This window comes from Strongylocentrotus purpuratus, unplaced genomic scaffold (assembly GCF_000002235.5).
Source record: "Strongylocentrotus purpuratus isolate Spur 01 unplaced genomic scaffold, Spur_5.0 spur5_scaffold_18, whole genome shotgun sequence".
NCBI classification, from domain to species: domain Eukaryota; kingdom Metazoa; phylum Echinodermata; class Echinoidea; order Camarodonta; family Strongylocentrotidae; genus Strongylocentrotus; species Strongylocentrotus purpuratus.
In genome coordinates, this window is record NW_022145603.1 from 9,765,062 (window position 1) to 9,787,357 (window position 22,296).

At 37.1% G+C, this 22,296-nt stretch overlaps 1 protein-coding gene and 1 long non-coding RNA gene across 2 annotated transcripts; one reads left to right on the forward strand and one right to left on the reverse strand.

Moving 5' to 3' along the window:
* Positions 1–2,092: 2,092 nt before the first annotated feature.
* On the reverse strand, positions 2,093–21,509 carry LOC584103 (putative threonine dehydratase). The gene is made up of 7 exons (XM_783982.5): positions 21,323–21,509; positions 6,399–6,593; positions 5,526–5,713; positions 4,847–4,977; positions 4,336–4,484; positions 3,274–3,366; positions 2,093–2,666 (listed from the first exon to the last, which is right to left on the reverse strand). The coding sequence occupies exons 2-7, from the start codon at positions 6,577–6,579 to the stop codon at positions 2,416–2,418; spliced, it is 993 nt and encodes a 330-aa protein (XP_789075.5). The 5' UTR covers positions 6,580–6,593; positions 21,323–21,509; the 3' UTR covers positions 2,093–2,415.
* LOC115925409 lies at positions 8,277–9,625 on the forward strand. Its single transcript, XR_004064695.1, has 2 exons — positions 8,277–8,491; positions 9,369–9,625. It is a non-coding gene; the product is annotated as an uncharacterized LOC115925409 (long non-coding RNA).
* Positions 21,510–22,296: the final 787 nt, after the last annotated feature.

Genomic DNA, 22,296 nt, shown 5'->3' on the forward strand with positions numbered 1-22,296 from the left:
ATTGCTGCAAAATCCTGTCCATGCGTACTTCATACTAGAAATTTATTTTTATATATACGTAGAACTCTGTTTTTAAACATTTTTTCATAACCAAATGCTTCCATTGTGGTATTAATTGTAGTTTAACTATAATGTGTTACATATCAGATGCATATGTACTCCAGGTTTTGGGGATTTTATAAGATTCAAGTTCATTTGTAGGTACAAGTTATATATATTTTAACATTATTGCCTTTTAATATTGTCATACGGTTATCTGAAAGATTTTACCCTAATACTATATTTGTTTGTTTCACACTTTCCATCCATAAAATTGGCATTGTGCAATTACATGGAAGAATCGTCCATCTAAAGTCATCTATTAATGTACATTTTCATTATATCTTTGCCCCATTTTGGTGGCTTAATTTCTTGTTCTTTCTTTCTATGTTATCTATTTTCTCATCTATTTTCTCATCTTAAGGTTATCTCATTTTCTCATTTTTAATCAGTAGCACATGTAAAATGTATTTAGCCATCTGTTTGGACCACATTATTGATCATATTCCTTTCATTTTGTTATGTTGAGAAAACATAACATTTTATCCATTGTTTAGCTTTCTTTTTAATATCAACCCAAATAATTTTTAGGCATAGTCACCAAGAAATAATACAGAATTGTGACTAATTCTTACTCATATTATTATTATTTTCCTTTTTTGAAAAAAACATTCCCATAACCGTAAGAACTACTGTAATGTTTTATAAGAATACAGTTAACTTTTATACATGTACATAATCTGGTTCAATGTTTCAAGCTATTTTTATAGGAAACCTTCAACATCATAATGCCTAAATATATTTTTAACATATCCTTGTAAATAAAGAGAGAGTTTTTATTCATATGTTGTATAATATTGTTAATAGGTATGCTTTGTATAAAGGTATGGTAGAGTTTTTGCAGTTTTATTTTTCATTCGTCCCCTTCTAGCATGCAGTGTTGCTGATATCGTGTGATATTTATTTCCAATAATCATGTTTTTAATTATGACCATATTGTACATCCCCGTGGGGGTGTTTCACAAAGATCCTAAGTCGAACTTAACTCTAAGTTGGACTTAAAAATTATATGCAGCCATTTGTAGCCTTAAAAAAAAATATTCAAAAGCAGAAATTCAAGGATTTTAGACTTTTCATAAATTCAACATCGAGAACATGAAATCTCCTTGAAAATATGAATTATTTGGATCAACATTTTATGCCTTTTAAAATAACTTTTACTAAATGTTTTCAAAGATGCTAACGGCTTTCCATAACTTTTCAGTCCAACTTAGAGATAAGTTCAACTTAAAATCTTTGTGAAACACCCCCCCCCCCCCCCAGGTCTTAGAATTTTGGTATTAGGATCCTTTAAATGGCTGCAAGAAATATCCTTGCCTTTTTATTTCAAAGAAAGATCAGGAAAAATTCACTCAGATTTTAAGTATATTTGATGGGATGTTTGCTGACACTAGAAAAGGTTTTTACATTAAAAACAAATAATTGGAAGTCACAAATATTTTAAAAGATCTTATTCAAAGTTGATCTTTGTAAAATTAGACTGTAATAGTCCTGTCGTAACCATTTTGAAGACTCATGACATGTCTTTTCATGTGGCTTTTTAACATTATTACATTTATGTTAGAGGTGTGGAGGAAAGTCTTTATCCTAATAATATTTTTAAAGAAACTAACCTCTTTCGCATTTCTGAATTTGATGTGAAATAAACATGACTTTCACTATAAAATCAATATTTTCTAAAGATGTTATTTGTTCTTGTATGTTGACGTAGGTCATGGATTGTCTCGGTATAACAAAATATTGGAAGGGACTGGGCAACGAGAGAGAATAATTTAGAGGATGATTGAATGTACAATGTACATGTAAATGAATTAAAACAATGTATTAGGTTGAACATCCAGTTTCCGTAGGGATATTGAAGATAAACTAAAAATATATAGCCCTTGTGCATTTTCTGTATAGAAGAAGAATGAAAACAAAAAGCCCAAGTGTGAATCCTTTCATTTTTTTTTAATTGAAAGAAGAAAAAAAAAAACGCAAATAAACAACACAATGAAAGAAATCATACTTTATTTCGGCACATTGCAACTGAATATACACGTTAACCACAATATAGTTACCCGTTTTATACATACATTTTCTCAACATAATATGAAATACATTTGTATGACATTATGTAGCAGAGGCTTGACGTTTTCGGGTTGTCCGTACCGTCGTGCCACTCTCGTAATTTTTAACATGATCATAATACAAGTAAAATTGGTCAATTATTTTCGGTAAATGAAAAATCCACCTTAGATGTGTGTTGGAACGACTGAAAATGTAATCACAATACGGGAAATTCCGATTTCTTATGAGTGTCTCTTGAGGTCCACATCACGACGGGGTCTTGAGGATATCGCAGAGTTCTTGAGGCGAGACATTCCCGCCAGTGATCACCACCACCACCTTCTTGCCCTCGATGTCGGGCACCTTACCGAAAAGAACCGCTCCAAAGGCTGCAGCCCCCGCTGGCTCCACCACCAACCCGGCGTGATAGAGACGAGAGACCGCCGCGATGATTTCTTCCTCACTGAGTAGGAGAATATCTTCTACGTATTCTTCAACGTGGCGAAATGCATTCGAACCTATTTTTTAGAAGAAAACAATAAACAGCCAATATTGACTTAGGTACGTGGAGGTGTCGTGGTATAGTGGTTAATTCACTTGGTACTCAATCCAAGGGTCGAGGGTTCGAATCACAGCCCGGTACCCATGTCCTAATTTTGCAAGACTTTAAACCACAATTGCCACTTTCCGCGGGTACCTGGCAATTCCTGTGTAATAAAGATCGAAGGATCTGCAAGAAGAACAGCATTGATGCTGATGAGGGTTCCTTGGGTAAACAATAATTATTTATCTTTTATTTTTACTTCAGAAAATAGTCGGCGTTAATTAGATTATTCAAAGCCCGAGAAGGTTCATTTGAAATTTGCCTGACACACGAATGGTCCTACTATAGTCCTAAACTGACCTACCGCGTGAAAGGCATGACTTACCCTAAACCTATAACTGACCTTAACTCTAACCGTTACCCTATAACCCCAAGGGTATGCGTTATCTATGAGGAATGGTTTGTAGGACCGATGGGATGAAACGGTTTCCCCAGGTTCATTGTGAAAACTGAAAACCACCGATGCTTAAACCCCAAATGGCCACACAAAATGACACAAGGAAGAAGCGGTAAAGACTTACCTGCAAACGGAGGGGATAGTCCTGAGGCGATAGAGCGTACATTCGGATCTTGTGCTGGTTTCCCTAACTGTTTGCTTTTGTACATGCAACAAGCTGGTGAAGAGAATAAAAAAACATTTTCAAATCATTTAGGTGGATCCCAGAGGCAGCCTATATAGGTCCGAATTTGCCGTCCCTTCTCCTACTAGGGGAAAAAAGACCAACAATTATTACAAGGGAAAGGAGAAAAACACATGCAGAAATATTTACATTAAAGGTAATACAAAGTTTTGGGAAATTTTGAAAATTGGGTCGATAGTGATTCTTTACAATTTTGATATATTTGGATGTCCCTGTGAATGTTTTATAAGCTCTAGAAAATGGATATAAAAATTTACGGGTGCTCCCGGTAAATTTTGATTAATTTCAAATAGCACCTACGACCGTACTACAGTAGGTGCGACCATAAAAATCTCAGAATATGTAGTTGTGATATATAATTTTCAAACGGGAAAAGCTAATCGGTTGGTTTTAGTCAAGAAAAATTGTTTTATAGCTTAATTAATATCTTGACCTTGAGAGGGAGCTGTACAACACAAGGAGTTTATTATCTATAATTTCATAGCTGTAGACTAGATTTCAACCGCGACAATGATCAATAAATATTGTAGGATCGCATTATTCTTCCAATAATAATGTTTAATTTGAACCAAATTCATGACCCCATACCAAAACTTTGTATTACCTTTAAATGTCTCCTAAAAATCTAGAATGAACCACTCAGTTATTTAACTAATTATTCAAATTAATTAACGGATGTTTGTCTACAAATAATCATTACAAAAACATGATGTTTCGGGCACCTTTCCAAACGGGAGCAACCACACTAAAATACCTAGGCCTAGAGTCCCTTCATAGAAAGCGACATGCCCACTCGATTTGTTAGAAACAAAAATGGTGTTCGAAATCTTTCAATTTTTTAACATTATTATACAAACATGCAGGTGCGCTTCACACCTCAACAGAAACGTTGCGTAATAGTGGGACAAAAATGACGTTCAAATCATGAGTCTGTTTTAATACCTTGTTCGGGTTCCACCCCATAGATCTTTGTATGAGATTTCCCTGAAAGTTTTACAGCAGCGGCTATTCCAGCCAGTAAACCTCCTCCCCCACAGCATACGACGATCACATCAGGATCTGGCACCTCTTCAAGAATCTCTAAACCTGTGCTGAAATGATTGGAAAATAATGAAAACCTTCAGTAGAATAAAGGAAATTCGTTTTAGGAGCTGTGCTACTTCATAAAGTGCCTGCCGAAGGCCACATAAATTATGAGAAGGGCATTAACTTGGATCAATTATTTAGAGTTATCACATTTTTTTCTTCTCAGAAGGAGATTATTTCTAATTCAGAGCTTATAAGGATCCAACTTTTTACCACTAAGACACATTTAGACAAGATATTATCACAGTTTTTGGTGTAGCAGTGGAGTCCCGATCGAATGTTGAAAAATAGGGGAAACTGAAAAAAAGGGTGAATTGGAAGCAAAAGAGATGAAAGGAATAAGAGGGACATGGGATATGACAGTTACCTTCCGTGTCCACAGATTAAATTGAAATCATCGAAGGGATGTAGATAATGCATTCCTTCGTTGGTTACGTAGCGATCAACGGTAGGCTGGAGCTCTCTGGCTGGCACGCGTTCAACTTCAGTTCCATAACCCTGAACATAAGTTAAGTGAAAAATCAAAAACAAATAATACTTTAGAGGGTATCGTAAACGTAAAATGTTATCATGGGCTAAAATTTAGGGCACAATGGTTTTCGGTCTTTCCAGGTATGCCATTATTCTGTGATAAAAAGGTGAAAGTAATGTATTTGTCAAATATTAAAAAATACGTTTCCGTAAAAAAAAAAAAAAAAAAAACCCGGCACGGCCTTGTATTTCTGTTTGATGGAGATGACTTGATTCAGTCGATTCTCTGGGTTGCCTATACATTGAACCAATACGGATTGAACTTTGATCTTGTGTCTTGTTTTGACGTAAAACTGCGTCAGCGACTTGTGGCTGTCCTTGACGCATGCGTCAATTTGTGACATGGAACATAAAGTAAATGCAAAATGTGTAGGGTTCAAACACATCTTTGAATCACTGGCGTATGGTGCCAATTGTTGTCTTCATATATTCTTTATTAGTGCCGCTAATTGACGCAATGACGAAATGACGCTACGGGCGTAACGCGGACAAAATGCTTTAACATTCCGCCATACCTTCATGATCTCCTCTCTGACTCGTGGGGCTGTTTCTGGCATGAGGACCCTGGCCTTTAGCCCTCGTTGCTGCATAGCAAAGGAGAAGGCCTTCCCATAGTTCCCTGCTGACATGGTAATTACTTCCTGTTGCACGGATTCAGGGATGTGAGCCAGTTGATTAGCAAGACCTCTGACCTTGAATGACCCTGGTCAAGGAAGGAAATGAGACAAACTAACAAAACCTCAAAATATTTCAAAAATCATCCTCAGGGCAATTCCAATACACGATTGTATTGCCTCCAGAAAATTATATTCTTATTACCTAATAATAACATGTTTATTATCATTATAAAAATGTAAAAATAATTATGTTATTGAAAAGTTTGCACACTTCAAAAGGTGAAGGACATGACGTTTGAAATGGGGAAAGGTTGAATTCTCGAATTCTTTGTAATAGTGTTAATTTTTCTTTCATGAGCTATTGGTAGTTATTGAAATTACGATACAATGTACTTTGGTTCAATGGGACATCGACAGAAACGTGAAACTGAATTTTTTTCAAAGAATTCCACGAACATTTTGCACGATTGCTAGCCCAGGCGTTAAAAACGTATCTGAACAACAAATCATGTACCCCCTGTACTTTAATTTTGAATTTTGTTTAGTAATAACTTAAATTTATCATGGATGGAATGTAAACTCATACATCGTGTGAAGGAAATGAGAAACCATCAAGATGATGGAGGTTGAGCCTCGGCGATCTTAAGAATATTTTACCCTTTACTAGTTCAGAAGATATTTTCTGAACATACCTATTTTGGTACGTATAACGGGGAACGATCGGTACGAGACCATTCAAACTTCCCTACGCCATCCGTGATCGGAACCCACCTGTTGTCTGTGTATTTTCCAGCTTCAGACTCAGGTCGCAGGCAAGATCAAGTCTCATCCATTCTTGAGCATTGTGCGCCATTGGAGTTCGTACGCAGAGGGCGCTCTCCTGTACGACCTTGTAGGCCTTCTGGATGTCTTCCATTGTGGCCAAAGGACAGTTGGGGTCATACTTCTGCATGTTGGACTTCTAGCCTGGAAAAACAATAAATCAACTTTGTTACTTTCTTCGCAACACATCAAATTTATCCTCACAGGCACGATGTATAGTTACAGTCTGCCAGTATAGTGAAAAAGAAATATATTACTTAATTACCAGCATTATACTGATGGTCCACTGGAAATAGACTTTCAGTGTATTTTCTGTCAACATATACCATGCACGTGTATGGCCCAATATGAGATGAGGTATAGCCCAAATGATAACGATGTCCAAATTCGGGTGGGATGTAATTTTCCTATATGGCAGTTGTTCTCAACATTAATTTTGGTAGAACTACCAACCGAAATTTAACAAAAATGATATGAATATATTTTAAATAGTAAAAAACTGGAGGTCAGAACACTGGCAAATAGGCTATTGCATTGGCGAGCCAAAGTACTTTACATGCTTAATGAGGATATCACACCATACAAGTTTACACCAAAGTAATATTACTTTATTATCCTAATATAAATAGGAAAAATGCAACTGCCCCCTCCCCTGCCGGATTTATAAATCATTATAGAAAACATACTGGACTGTTCCCTTCATGTTGACTTATTTACATTTTCTATCATATTTTTGTTGAGTTTTAATTCATTGATTTATTTGTTTTGTGAAGTGCTTTGATCAATTATAAATTGGATATAGCGCTATAAATGAAACAATTTATTACTAGTCTTGTTTGGCTAGCTGTACGTGCTTACCTGAATATAATAGTAGGACTATAACTGTGGCAAGGCCGGGATTCGTGCATGCTTGCTTGACTCACCATATAATGACCTTTTCATACTTTGCTTAACTATATAGCAGTAAACTTGTTTAAAATGTGTACTTGCTTGTCTTCATGTGTTTACCTGACTATAGTAGGCATATACTTGCATGAATAAAATTGTTGCTCAATTGAATTCCAAGACTATTGTATTCACCAAAGTACGTGTATATAATACTTACAATGATGTCAGGGCCGTTAATGTCCGTATAATAGTCAACCGGTATGAAAAATATGCAGCTGTTTTTGTTGTAGACAAAGTTGATATAACTTAATTCTGCAATAAACCTTCACAACTATTCAGCCATTGAATGCTGAAACCGTCAGTGTATAAATTTGTTTTGTGTCTGTGTCTGGGAATCTAACACGCATGCATGCATGCATGGCTTTCTATATAGCTGTCATCAAAACTGTGGCAAACTATAGGATTAAATAAAAATCCGGCGGATCCAAAGTCTATTGAGTTTGATGGCGGTTATATGCATATTAGTCTGAAATGTGCACGACTGAGGCATATCGGTGGGCATCGATCGAAGGGGCGGGTTGCAGCGATTTAAAGGGGGGGGGGGGGGTCACATATGTTAATAAGGAGGGGCGAGGGCAGCGCCACCACTTACACAAACAAATAAACTAGCAAAAAATCATAAAACTGAACAGCAAAAATCAAGAAAAAAGGAACAAAATTAGGATATTAAAGTCTGAACGTTCACAACTCCTACTAAAGGTATAAGGGGGCTTGGAAGTGGAGAAATAAAATTAATTAAGCGGTTTATGTGTCCATTTTAAGGCACAATTCCAATTTCCAGTCATTTATAGGATGTATTAATTGTCATTTTGCGGGTCATTTTGACCCTGGCCTGGGAGTTGCGACCATATGAGTTGGGCGTGATCAGTTGTAATCATAGAGATATATACTTAATAACACTAGAGGGCGTACTCGCTCAAATTGCTGTGTGGACCTGGAGCTGTGGCCGCCATTACTAAGGAGGGCAGAAAAACGAACGACCCAACAAGATACTGTGCACAACATTCGTGGAAAAAATTGGAGAAGCCAGGTTCGTGCGTTGCATTTGGATGTTCGAACCGAAGAAAGAAAGGGAACTGCATAATATTTCACAAGTAAGTTCTTCTTAATGTTATGTTGATTAATAAGGAGATTTTAGAGCTAAAAATGTAGTTTATGCAGTGACTGTAGTCTGTACCCGGGTTGTCTCATGACAAGCCACCGCAGCTCCTGCAGCAGCGGAGCGCGCCAGTCCACGCCCGCCGGGCTGGGGCAGGCATGGGTTAAGGTTCTGGGGATGGTGATGGGAAAATTCTGCTGCGCTGGAGTCGCTCGCAACTCCAAGAGCCAGAGAGTCCAACTCGGAAATATAACTCCATGAGCTTGATTCTATTAAAGAAAAGTCTAGAATAAAACGATACAATTAATTTTATCTTATCTAATTTCAAGATAAAAATCAAATGTCAACTTCTTTAGATCTATATTTTAACTATAGACTAGACTCTAGATCTAAAGTTAGATCTAGAATCTAGATCTAAACTCTACTCTCTAATTTCTAAAGCCCGAAAGGCAAAGCCAGGTTAGACAGATATAACCATCTGATATGGGTCATTTCTTTAATAAAACTGACATTTGTTGACATTCCCCATAATATAATCAGAGGTCTAGTGGAGCCAGACGCAGTCTCAGTAGAACAACCGACGATATAGAGAGACTGAAGCTTTTGGTCTAAGCCAGGCTAGCCTGCCAAATTTCACATCACAGGAGTTATCCAACTAGGCTAGGCTAGCCTAAAAATCCCACCGCACACTACACTATTTCTATCAAATTTGCTTATGACTTGCTGACATCATTATTATTTTATTTATTTGGCTGGAAGCTGCTTTCAGTTTCAGTCTTAAAAATCACATGAAATAGCATGAATAGTAGAACAATTGTCATGTTATGAGAAAAAACTCATTATTGTTTCCATTTGCTTTTATTGTAATGCAGGAATACACCCAAGAGAGGAAAGGATGTTACACACCACATCTCATTCTTAGAGCTGTGCCTACTGTCTTTCCTGGACATCCTCCCTATAAACAGACCCATGGCTCAAGACTCCCAGCAAAACCATGTACAACATCCAAAAGTGTTCCCGTGCCTCCAAAGAAACCCTATGACATTACAAAAGAACATGACTATTCTTTTTCTGTCTGAGTTGATTAGAAACTGAATATAACCAGACAGCAAGTGCAAGATGCCAAGAAACAGCTTAAAGTGGTGAAACAAGGTAAACAGGAGAGATGGAAAAACCAGGACTCTCTTGCAGGAAGTCCACGAAAGCAAGCTCATTAGCCAGGATCAGCTTGACCTACTTCAACACAACTTTGGAGGGAACGCATTTTCAGGAAAAACAAAACAAAACATAGAACTTCATTCATACAAACTACAAAGACAGATCGGTCTTTTATATTTTGCCTCTTGTCTGCATAGCTTATCTACTGGATGATTGACTGTGAAGCCGTTTAAAACTGGAGAGAGCTTTCAATAATCTTTTAAAAAAACAGAACAATCTGAGACTTTTGTTCTGTGTAATGAAATAAAATTTTGGGGACACATTGTGACAGTTGCACAACCTAACCATAATTTTCTGTTTGTTAACTTTACACGAAGGCAAACTAAAGTGGAACTTAGAAGAATTGATTACATTAGGGGTTAAACAAAATGTACTTGAATTTTGAGTTGTTGTGAGGTACACTGTATTTGAATATTTACTCTATAAGCTTCATGATTGTACCTGCTGTATCTGATTCAGTTGCTATAATTCGTCCCTATTTTCAGGAAGTGACGGTAGTGAGGAAAATCGTAACGCAAAGTGAATGCATTTTTTTTCACTACCGTCACTTCGTGAAAACAGCGACAAATTTTTGCAAATTATTTGCACTCTACATGTGCTTTGATTCTGCAGGTACAGTATGGATAACCTGAGATAAACATGTAGACCTTTTTTATAACATTGTCTGGATTGCTCTCAACCAAGTGATTTACATCATTAAAGATAAAAAGCAAGAAATTCACATCAAGTGAGCCCATTTTTAATAAACGAGAAGAATTAACAGATGTGTGGCAATTGAAAAGCCTGTGTAATGCACACCATATACACACCCATAGATCGTTTTGTACATAGGTTTGAATTTTGTTCCAAAATGGAAAACTGCTTTTGAAGAGATTTGATAACAGAAAAATTATATGGAATAATGTCACTAGATGTAAACCCATAAGATTGTGCACTCTTTGGCTTGTTGTATCTACTGTGTACATTTGAGGGTAATCAGTTTCAAATTTATTATTACACCTGATGAATAATGATGTCAAAAGACCATGTTACTATGAGGTTTCACTGAATAGTGTAGTGCAGTATCCTGAGATGTAAGTCTCTTCAATTATAGTTCTTCATAGCAATACAGGTGACTTGGAATATATATGCTCAATTACTATTTCTGGTTTGCATTTATTACTCGATGTATTATTTGTAAATGTGACGCGCCTGCGTGCGCTTGGAGCCAAGACTAGTTAATAAAGTGTTCGTTATCACTGACATCTTGACACATAGACATTGGCCTCCTGACATTTATGTTTTGGGAGTTATTGTGGTGGTTTTGGGATGTGTAATGCTTGTCTTTGGTGGCGAATCAATTTGTTGTGGTTGTGTTGCCTATGATCCGTGACAGTAAATTTGGGGCTAAAATCTGAGGTGTTGTTTTTGCAATGTTTGTCTTTTCAATTGTGATGTATTATTGCAGTATATATGTCCGATAAAATGTCAAAACTTAAATGCCTATGCTGTAGAATATCAACACACGTGTGCCGTGTGGTAATAAAAAGTTCATTTATTCATTTTTTTCTTCAAATTTAATTATAAGTTTATGCTCTAAAACTGGTTGATGAAGAAAATAAGAAATACACTGTATCAAGGAGAATATTATTTATGGAGAAAAAAAGTGGTGTGAATAAATATTTATTACATCAATGATCAGCTGTTTTTAAAGAATATTCATATATATTTATAGTGAACTGTAAAAAATTGAATTACTCTTTCAGACAAAAATAGAGATTTTATAGAGAATGGGTGAAAGACATAAGGTGTGAATTTGATATAAAATGAGTGAGAGAAGAAGAAAAAGAATGTTTGGATGGATGGATGAATGATTGGATGAGTAAATAACATAATTTTTTAAAATAAATGTGTAGGCCTATAATTCTTTCCTTCCCCCTCTTCCTATCTTCAGTATCGTCCTTTATCTGCATTTCCATTATCTACCTATCCTTCTATATTATATCTATCTATCCATCTATTTATGTGTCTAGCTATCTACATACCCATCTCTATCCCAAATCTATAAGTATCAATCTGTTTATAATAGTCATAAACATAAAATGAATATATTACCTTTAAAGCATTTTAAATCAATAAACCCTGGCTCTCATAATAACTGAATTAGAAAGACATTGGCCCCCGGCATTGGCCCTGTAGCATAAAACTTTGTTTAATATCATGACATAAATATCAAATACAAGTCCCAAATGCTTGATTCTGATTGGCTGAAAGCCAAGTAATATTTAATGTCATAATATCGCAGTTTTATATTGACAAAGAGGAAGAAAAATTGAAGATATACTGAAATATAAATAGCTTCACCATAACATCCGTAATTAATCTTGACCTACACCAGATACCATGACTGAGGCATGAGTAGGGTTCATGCATTATGCAAAATACCACAATTATAACGTTTCATACTCGAAAACCGATAAATCAACCCAAAAAATGAAGCTTCACATTGCATATCAGTAGCACAGTTTCGAAGGGAACATCCGGGTATTTCTCGAAGTTGTGCCCTCCTTAGTAATGGCGGACCGCGCTCCATGCGCGCACAGAGCTTTGAACGGGCGCGTATGACGAGTCCGCACTCTAGCCTTATTAAGTATATATCTCTATGGTTGTAATGCGGTTTTGTACACGTGTGTCGAACGAGTGCTTTTATTGGTCAAAGGTCAGATTTCATCAATGAATATTCATCAGTTGAATGAAGATTTATTAACATTTGTCTTATATTCGATATCTTTAGTTTCAACCTAGTATTCTAATACTAATTAAATGTAATAAAATGTGAAATGTATGTATTATATTATATTAATTTGGTTTACAAAGACATTAATCTAGAATTATTTTATTGTCCTTTATTAACTAGAATAGATTGGCATCAGTAGCACTTGGAGGTTGGGCTTCAATTATCTGCGGAAAGGCCGGGAAAAAGGTGACCATGTTTTATGGTATTACTACAAAGTTCGAAAAGAAAAACGTAAAGTGAAATAATCCTTTGCTTGCTACACTTGATAGCTACAGTGGATCATATTTTCTTGAAGTAAATCATCCTAATATTGGCGAACGGCCGTTCTTTTTGCAGGTAAGCGTTACTAGGGAAAGAGATCGTGTGAGTATACGTGTGTGTATGCCATAGCCATTGGCATGGCAGTGATGTGTGCTTTTTGTGCGGTGCATGCTGCTGCAGCTGTCCGCCGCGCCGTACCCTATCTCACGGGTGACGTGCACGCCCAATGCAATGCCCGTCGCCCGACTCCTTTGGTGACCTCGAGCGTAGCGCTCGCCGCCGTCCGTTACGGGCACGGACTTGCATGATTTATGAAATGTGATCACTAACACTTGAACACTAACACCTGAACACTACGCCTTACTTGGCATGTATTTGCCTAGTCCACTGCCTGGACTGTTCTCTACATGATCCGTGCGCGCTCACATAATACTAGTACACCATAATATACACGTACGGAAACAGAGCCTGAGAACAGTCCAGTACACCTTGGCAAGTTCCCCCTAAATTCAGGGGGAACTTTTATTCCTCCCACTTCACCTTGGTCAGACCTTGCTTAGTTGTGATTGGTTCCCACTCATGCCCATCAAAAGATTTGGTCATTGCGTAATCTTACAACGATCGTAAACCTATAGGCAATTTGCAATGTCAGTTCCTTGACCCTTTAACCCTAAATCTAAATCTGAACCACTAGTGTGAATTCCGGGCAATGAAAACAACTACAAAGCAGTATAAATTGCTAACAATTTCGTTGTTCCGTCATTCAATCACACACACACACACACTCTGAACACATGATGTAAACACAAAGTAGTGCATGTAATCATTTCACCAAGATATTTTTATTCCAATTTACAGACTTCAACTTCATAGTGTACCTATAAGGAACTACACTAGTAACAGATGACATGTTTCAAACTAGAAAGCATTTAATCAATTGTCTTGTCAGTGATTTTTACAGACAAACTGTTATTTTTTACTGAAATCCTTGCATCTGATTAGCTGAGAGCGAATTTGTCAGTCAAAATCACTGACAAGGCACTTGAAGAAACACCCCCATTTTGAAGTCTATTATGTCCCCAATCACTTCAAGATAAACAGAAATATATAAACATGGAATTCAGGACTCTCATTGTTGTCGCAAATGGGTTAAACACTGAATAGCCTACAATGAATTCCTTACCCTTTGCAGAATAGTATCTCACACTGTAGTGCATGATTTAAGATATATATATGTAATTTGCCATCAAGGACTATGGGCAAGAACAGTGCTCAGCATTAGTGTACTTGCATAAAAAGTACAACAATGTATGTGGAATACTGATTATCTTTTGAAGACAAAAATTTGGCAACGAATTAATAGTTAAAGCATGTTATCATCTGCAAAACATGTTAATAACATCAAAGTAAACTGTTATAACCTGTAAATGAGGTAAGCTTATATGTAGCTTAAATTAACAATCATTGGGTGTAAAGTTACTTCAAATTCAAAGGAGAATCTAGCTACTTCCTTCTTTGTATGGCTTTCATACAAAGTGACATAAAAATTGAGATTTGGAGAAAAGTCATTCCAATGATTACATGTCTATCATGATATCACATTTTGAAAGCAAAGTATTTGTAGGTATGCATCTTTGAAGCAATAGTACTGGCTGTTTACCAATAAGGAATGAGTAATAAAATAAGCAAAACAAATCAATCATCAAAGAAAAAATAAGGCCAGTTCTATCGAAAACAGGAGCTAGTATGAATAGCAAAAAAGAAAATCAATATATAATATGAATACATTTATAAAGCAGGTAATGTCAAAATATACATCCACAGTGTTTGAAAAATCAACATAATTATGCTAATCGATCTGAAATATGATTAACATACAACGTTAATATTTATTAAAAAAAGAAATTTGTGGGTAATATAAAACAAAAGCTCGTTTTGAGGGAAGTTCTAAATTAGTATTCTTTCAAATGCCGTTCTAATTTAACCTTTTCATTTTTGGGCCTGCGAATGGAACATAGTATCTTTAATAAACAACTGTCATATTTAAGTGCAGAACTGCTAGCAGTCAACTTATGACCTGAGATATTAAGGGAGAAAGAAAATCAGTTTCCATTTTCTCCTAATGAAACAACTTTAGGGCCTACCTATAGTATTCCCTATATTTGCATATATATATATATTTGTCATCAGTCTGATTTTCCTCAAACCTTTAATAAATCTGTTTGTCCATTATTTTGTCTGCTTTTATAAATACCAAGAAATTCTTGGACTGGACTTGGCCTTTATATATGATTCTGCAGTCTAACCAAGGAGTTACTGGCACTCCTTGGTCTAACACCAAATGTCAGATGAATGCATGGATTAAAAACATAAACAATTATTGCCAGGAAGTCAATCAAACCAACAAAATTCATAAACCCCACCTGAACTTGTTTTCCTCGTTGTGGCATTGGATCAATTGAAGATTCATTTTCAATCAATGGCTGGAAGTTGATCCTCGTCTTGGACTTGGGTGTTCCAGAAACATGTAGCCTTTTAGTAACATGCTGTAAGGATACCAAAATACACATTCAGTATGAATAATTGCTTGTTAAAAAAATACAAAAACATAGATGTAGGTGATGGTGCTGATTTGCAAAAAAAAATCCGAAAAAAATCATACATTCAGGAATACAATATTTGTATCATTATAATGATATTATAATGCATTATTGTGATATTTGTTCTCGCCTATACAAATATCACAATAATGCAAGAAAGAGTCTACAAACATAACTAATTTCAAAGATTTTCATTTCACTGTAGCCTATTGAATTAAGTAGCAGAAAAAAGGGATTTTTTTTTTTTTTTTAAGGGGGAAGAAAGCTATAGAAAGGGAACAGTAAAAAACAAAAACAAATCAAAGATTGTCACAAGACGCAAGATCGAGTAGGCCTACATTCATGACATTGCACCTTTTTTTTACAGTTCGACCAAGCGATGAAGGATTTTGGTCCGACAAGAAAGGTACACCTAGATCTAGAGATGAAATTTAAATGTGTTTGTTTGATTATTTACCTTTGTTGGTGGTGTGCCGGCCAGGTGAAAAACAAGCTTCTCTTTTATTCTCCGAATTTGACCCTTTTTTGCTTTTGGGTGTCGTTGCTTTCCTTTTTGGAGTAGAAGGGCTAAAGAGCTATAGAAGAGGCAATTACGGTGTGGTTTTGAAGTGTCCGCAAGCGCGTAGCCAGGATTTCATTTTAGGGGGGGCGGTAATGAGCACGCGAAGCGTGCGAATCACTTAAAGAGCGCGCGAAGCGCGCTCCCTAGGGGGGTGGGTGCAAGGAGGGGGGAGTTTCCCCCCTCCCGCGCGAAGCGCGGAAGCTTTGAAAGAAGACGATTCGTTGTACCTTTCTCGACTCATAATCCTTGTCTGAATTCAGTCCCTCCCCTCTCTCGCGCGAAGCTTTGACGTTTCATTAAATTATTAGAGAAAGAAGACGATTCGTTGTACCTCTCTCGACTCTTAATCCTTATCTGTATTCAGTCCCTCCCCTCTCTCACGCGAAGCTTTGACGTTTCATTAAATTATTAGAGAAAGAAGACGATTCGTTGTACCTTTATCGACTCTTAATCCTTGTCTGAATTCTGTTCCCCCCCCCCCCTCTCTGAAGCTTTGACGTTTCATTAAATTATTAGAGAAAGAAGACGATTCGTTGTACCTCTCTCGACTCTTAATCCTTATCTGTATTCAGTCCCTCCCCTCTCTCACGCGAAGCTTTGACGTTTCATTAAATTATTAGAGAAAGAAGACGATTCGTTGTACCTTTCTCGACTCTTAATCCTTGTCTGAATTCTGTTCCCCCCCCCCCCCTCTCTGAAGCTTTGACGTTTCATTAAATTATTAGAGAAAGAAGACGATTCGTTGTACCTCTCTCGACTCTTAATCCTTATCTGTATTCAGTCCCTCCCCTCTCTCACGCGAAGCTTTGACGTTTCATTAAATTATTAGAGAAAGAAGACGATTCGTTGTACCTTTCTCGACTCTTAATCCTTGTCTGAATTCTTTCCCCCCCCCCCTCTCGCCCGAGGCTTTGACGTTTCATTAAATTATTAGAGAAAGAAGACGATTTGTTGTACCTTTCCCGACTCATATTTCTTAATTTGAACTCAGTTTCCCCCTTCCCGCGCGAAGCGCGGAAGCTTTGACGATTCATTGTACCGTTCTCGACTCCTTTTCCCTTTTTCTTCCTACGTCCTCTTTCTTTTTTTCCTTCTCTTTCTCTCTTTTTTTTTTTTTTTGGCCGGCGTTTTTTTTTTTGGGGGGGGGGGGGGCGACCGCCCCCACCGCCCCCCCCCCTGGCTACGCGCCTGAGTGTCCGTTCGTAGATATTTAGTTCGACTTGTTGACTTCTCATGGAGTGTACATTTATAACTTTCTTCACACATTTGTCGCATACATGCTGCGATTTGTTTGTGGAAAATTCACCAAATATGTCTTTAAAACTCTTCTGCAAGCCACTCCTTGAAGTTTTCGTAGAATTTATATTAATGTAGTGTTTGCAGGTAACTAGGGCAGTATCACAAATCATACACCACCTAACAGGTCTCATTGCTAATTACTTTAGTCCTTCTTTCACATGATTTCAGTGCTATTTAATTCAGATTTCTTTCTAATTTATGTTTCCATTTGTTGCAATAAGCTATATTTCTCGTATTTATACTGATTTATTTTACAAATTCAATATATCATGTTATGCTATGTTCTATGTTATCTAAAGTGTTATTAATTTTGTTTGTAAACTTTTGTAATTCGGCTAAACGCCGCGATGAAAGTTTTATTTGAAATGAACCATTTTGAATGAATGAATTATTGGCAAACTCAGTTTCAATTGCTAGTCAACTTTTATCCAATACGATGTATGCATGCTTAATACATTGGGACAATAGTGCATGTGCTGCACGCATATAACAAATAGCATTGCACATTTCACATTCACCAACACACACCCAGCGCTCCCAGGGCTCCCAAGCACGCATACACACCATCGAAATCCAAGTAAATTGGTTTGAGTTCGTTGATACACACAGGCCGGTCAGCTGAGCATGCAAGGCCAGCTGATCGGAACGAAACATGCATCATTCATGAGAGGATCCTTATTTGGGAAGCGGGGTCATGGGGTCGCTGCTCATTATATTCGGACCTCGCTGCCGAGATTAGCTGGTCGTTTTTTTTCGGGGAAGGTGAATTGGTGGGGAGTACGCATTTCATACACGCGCGCGCATTTGGGAAAGGGCGAAAGATTAAAACGACCATCAGCTGGTCTAGTATTTGCCATGCCTGTAGCTGTTTGGAGAGCCATGTTTGCAAAAAACACAGACCTTATCCCTGCTTATCACTCTCTAGTCTCAGTAGGCCTACTCGGACATGAGGACACTCTCTAAAGATTTTCAAGCCAAGGAAGGGTCTTGTCTAAAACATCTGAAACATGATATTGATATAAGGAAATGCTTTTTCAGCAACAGAATTACAGAGTGGTGTCCGACTGGAATCAGGCCTGGGTTTAGCTAGACATAAATAACCGCCTGTTGTATGGGTAATTGTTTTAATCATAGACCTGTCCTACTCCTAGATCGACCTAGATCTAAGACTAAAACTAGGGAGGCCAATGCCCGGGCGTAAGGCTTCTACACCTAGCCTTAAGGGCTCTCTCGAAATGTTTTTTTAATGATATTATTCGAGAGAGCCTTAAACGGCTCCCATACCCCTGCACGGAGAGGCATGTAAACAAAACTCAAAAGTGGTCCAAAATCACACTTTCGCGCACCCGACCAATATTGGACAGTGGCTTTGATAAATTTTGTCCGAGTTTTGGTCTTAATTAGCGCTTTAATTTCAAAATCGGATCTAAAAATAACAAAATAAGAGCAATTTTCTTACCAGACCGATACAGCTTAGCTCCCTTTTCACGTGTACCGTGTGAATTCACGATGTCTACACAATGGTGATGACCTCTGACTGGCACTTCCGTAATTGTGGGTAAATTGTGCTGCTTCCGTATAATGCGCTGTATGAGTGTTATTCAGCGCATTATACGGAAGCAGCACATTTACGAAGTGCTAGTCAGAGGTCATCACCATTGTGTAGACATCGTGAATTCACACGGTACACGTGAAAAGGGAGCTGAGCTGTATCGGTCTGGTAAGAAAATTGCTCTTATTTTGTTATTTTTAGATCTGATTTTGAAATTAAAGCGCTAATTAAGACCAAAACTCGGACAAAATTTATCAAAGCCACTGTCCAATATTGGTCGGGTGCGCGAAAGTGTGATTTTGGACCACTTTTGAGTTTTGTTTACATGCCTCTCCGTGCAGGGGTATGGGAGCCGTTTAAGGCTCTCTCGAATAATATCATTAAAAAAACATTTCGAGAGAGCCCTTAAGGCTATCTACACCTACGATTTGTGCGCTCGTCGCCCACTTCAAAAAATTAGCAAAGGGAAAAAAATGATGTAAAAATAAAAATTGAAGAAAATATGAAAAGAAAATACAATTATACATTTCACAACATACCTATAATCACGGATCTGTAACAGTCTTTCACCATTTGTTGACAATCTTGCAGATTTTGACGTTTTTTAATCCAATAATTGTGGTTGCAGACGACCTTGACGCACTCGCACCACCGACTAAGAAAATCCTAGAGGGCGTAGAGGTTTGCTCACTAAAAACCTTCTCATTGGCAGAAGGTAGACGCTAAAAATATGGGATCCGTTTTGAGTAAAGAACTTTTGATAGAGATCAACATTTCAGATGTTCACAATTGCCACTTCTAACAACTAGAAAATATAAAGAAAAAAGATTATATCTTTTTAAATACAGATTTTTACAAACTGAACATTCGAAAGTAGATAGAGTACGATGTTTCTGTCAATCTTGCGTTGGTTTGAGCCCTATAGCTACATCCATCTCAAAATGAGAAGGAAAACAGTGAACAGTGACGTCATTGTTCGCGCCAAAAATAAAGGGTATTGCGACATAATCTGAGCTCCGGTCAGATCGTGCGCAAAGCGTAGTCTTATTTATAGACCCTAGTACCTTATTCTCACAGCACTAGATACGAGTGTCGTGCAGTAATGTATGAGAAGTGTTAAAAAAGATATTTCAGTAAAACAAAAAGTCTACGTGAGCAGTCTATACTCCAATTGAGAATTGAAATGAAAGCCATGATTTGAAGGTGTGTGTTGTATGATACATGGTTAGTGAGTGTGTATGTTACGTATAGCGAAAGGGAGAGAGAGAGAGAGAGAGAGTGAGAGAAATATTAGTACACTGTACGTTGCATGCATGGATGTGCGCTATGATTGTGTTCGCTGCAAGATGGATTTTAATTGGACCTCGTAACTTCTCGATCGTTGATAATAAGGAATACTCATGAGGAAATCAAATTATTGGAATACACATCTAAGGTAAATATCAATGAATTAGAATCTTTCCTTTTTTGAACCATCGTCTTCGGCTCGTAGTAGTACTTAGAAGATGTAATCGTTCGCACATTGATGGCTGGACTTCAGCCTGCATCGGGGCTTGCCTGTGTCGGTGGAGGGATCAACTAAGAAGAAGAAGGTGTGTACGTGTGCGACCGATTCAAGGCTAGCCGCTGTTGAGTGATTGCACTTTCGCGCGAAGTTTTAAACTTCATCATGAACTTTGTCCCTCGGGCCTGTCTAATTATGAACGTAACTTTGCGACATGAAATATAATTGTTTCAAGGCTCTTACGTACGGAAAGGCGTAGAAGGAAATGGCTACAAACCAGCTGGATATCTCCTATTTGATGGAACCTATGGAGTCGGCAGATGGGTGGATTTTCTTAGTGAAAGTAAATGCTTTCTTTTAATCTTAGTTTTAGTATAAACAAATTAGTAATTAAAAAGTTAGATTTGGGCATTGGCCTCCCTACTAAAACACTTTTCAACCTTCTTTGTACAAAAAAGGTCTGCCCCTGATTTTCTTCATATAGACTAGTCTGCCCCTGATTTTCTTCATATAGACGTATACATGTAGACATCTAATGTTCTATCTAGACTTTTTAAAGTTTGATTTACAAAAAAAATGTAATTGGAAAGAAAATGGATCAAATTTTCTTATACTATACCTGCTCCGCCCGCTAGTGCTATAGATCAGCGTGGAAACGCACCGCGCGCGTGCGCGCTTCCTATTGACTTTGTACATGTGGCCGAAAACTGGTTCGCTATGCCAATAACTGCCTCTGAAACAGTGAAAATTGAAATGAATATTGTCATGGCAATTCGTGATTTCTATCTGGGATTCTTTTTTTGTTTAAATAATAATAATATTTGCTTCATAATTTGAACAAGAAATGATAATAAATAAGAAGTAAAGGGTCCAAAAAATAGGATTTTGTCATAAGTGGCCGAAAACCCCCTCCTTTACTCTACTTTTAATTACTTACCTTATCATGCTAATCTGTCCATTTTTCTTTTATTAACTACTGCGTGTGTCGTGTGATGAGATCGGTAAAAAAAGAAGAAAAAAAAAGATGCCCGAGTAGGCATAGCGATTTGCTTACCTTCCATGTTTTCCTTGCCTTCCATGTGCATGTGTTCCTGATGATAATGAGCTAACACGCGATATACATTTCAAATCTCTAACCTCTCACCAAAGTTTGCGATGTTGGTTAAGCTGGAAACAGGGGATTAAGATATGAATGATTCAAAATATCCCATGTTTTTCTTCTGACAAGCGCTTTGAATAGAGCAAAATACAGGTAGGCTGTTGATTTAACTTGGAATCTGTGGACGTTTCTTAGGAATTTGGTTCGGTGTGCTAATACATGTGTTTATATTTTCTTAAGGCCAGTCGTGACGTACATGTGTCCAGTGTACATGTAAATAAGAGTTGAATTAAATGAATTGATTGACGTTAGAGCTGTTTTGAATGGTGTAACATCCTATGTCATTGATACTGGTATCTTATCTGACAGATATTTTACATTTAATTCTCAATTTAGAATCATTATCAAGTAAAGCTCTGTTATAACAAGGTGTTTGACAAATCGTATCCCAAAATAGTTCTTTTGGTGCTATTTAAGGACCAATTAGTAAACAAAAACCTCATATTTAAAACCAATGAAACAGATAAAGTAGTATCCTTGCCAAATGGGCCAAATTGTATCCCAAAATAGTGTATTTGGTGCTATTTAAGGTCCAATTAGTAAACAAAGAATCTATAATTTAAAACCAATAAAACAGATAAAGTAATCTCTGTTGCTAATTTTAGTCTAATTGTGCTAATTTTAGATCTCTAGATGTCCATTTGTTAGTTTTGTAATCTTCCAAAGCACTCTATTTAGGCAAAATCCACAGAGTAAACAGCTTTAAGTAATAAGTTACATAAACAATTTGGTAAGCAGATTTCCACCCTTGATCAAATATTGTATCTGAAGAATTTCAAAGAACTGAATCAGCATTTAATAACCACCATCATGATTGGCCTTTGATAAACGCCCGGAAGTCCATCGGCAAATAATGACCAATGACGGAA

Bases quoted from the DNA above. Each gene is read 5' to 3' on its own strand.
- LOC584103 (XM_783982.5), bottom strand. From the start codon at position 6,579: ATGCAGAAGTATGACCCCAACTGTCCTTTGGCCACAATGGAAGACATC. The intron at 4,485-4,846 runs GTAACTGTCATA...CAATCATTTCAG, and splicing joins TTAATCTGTGGACACGGAAG to CACAGGTTTAGAGATTCTTG. The intron at 2,667-3,273 runs GTAAGTCTTTAC...TCTAAAAAATAG, and splicing joins ACTATCCCCTCCGTTTGCAG to GTTCGAATGCATTTCGCCAC.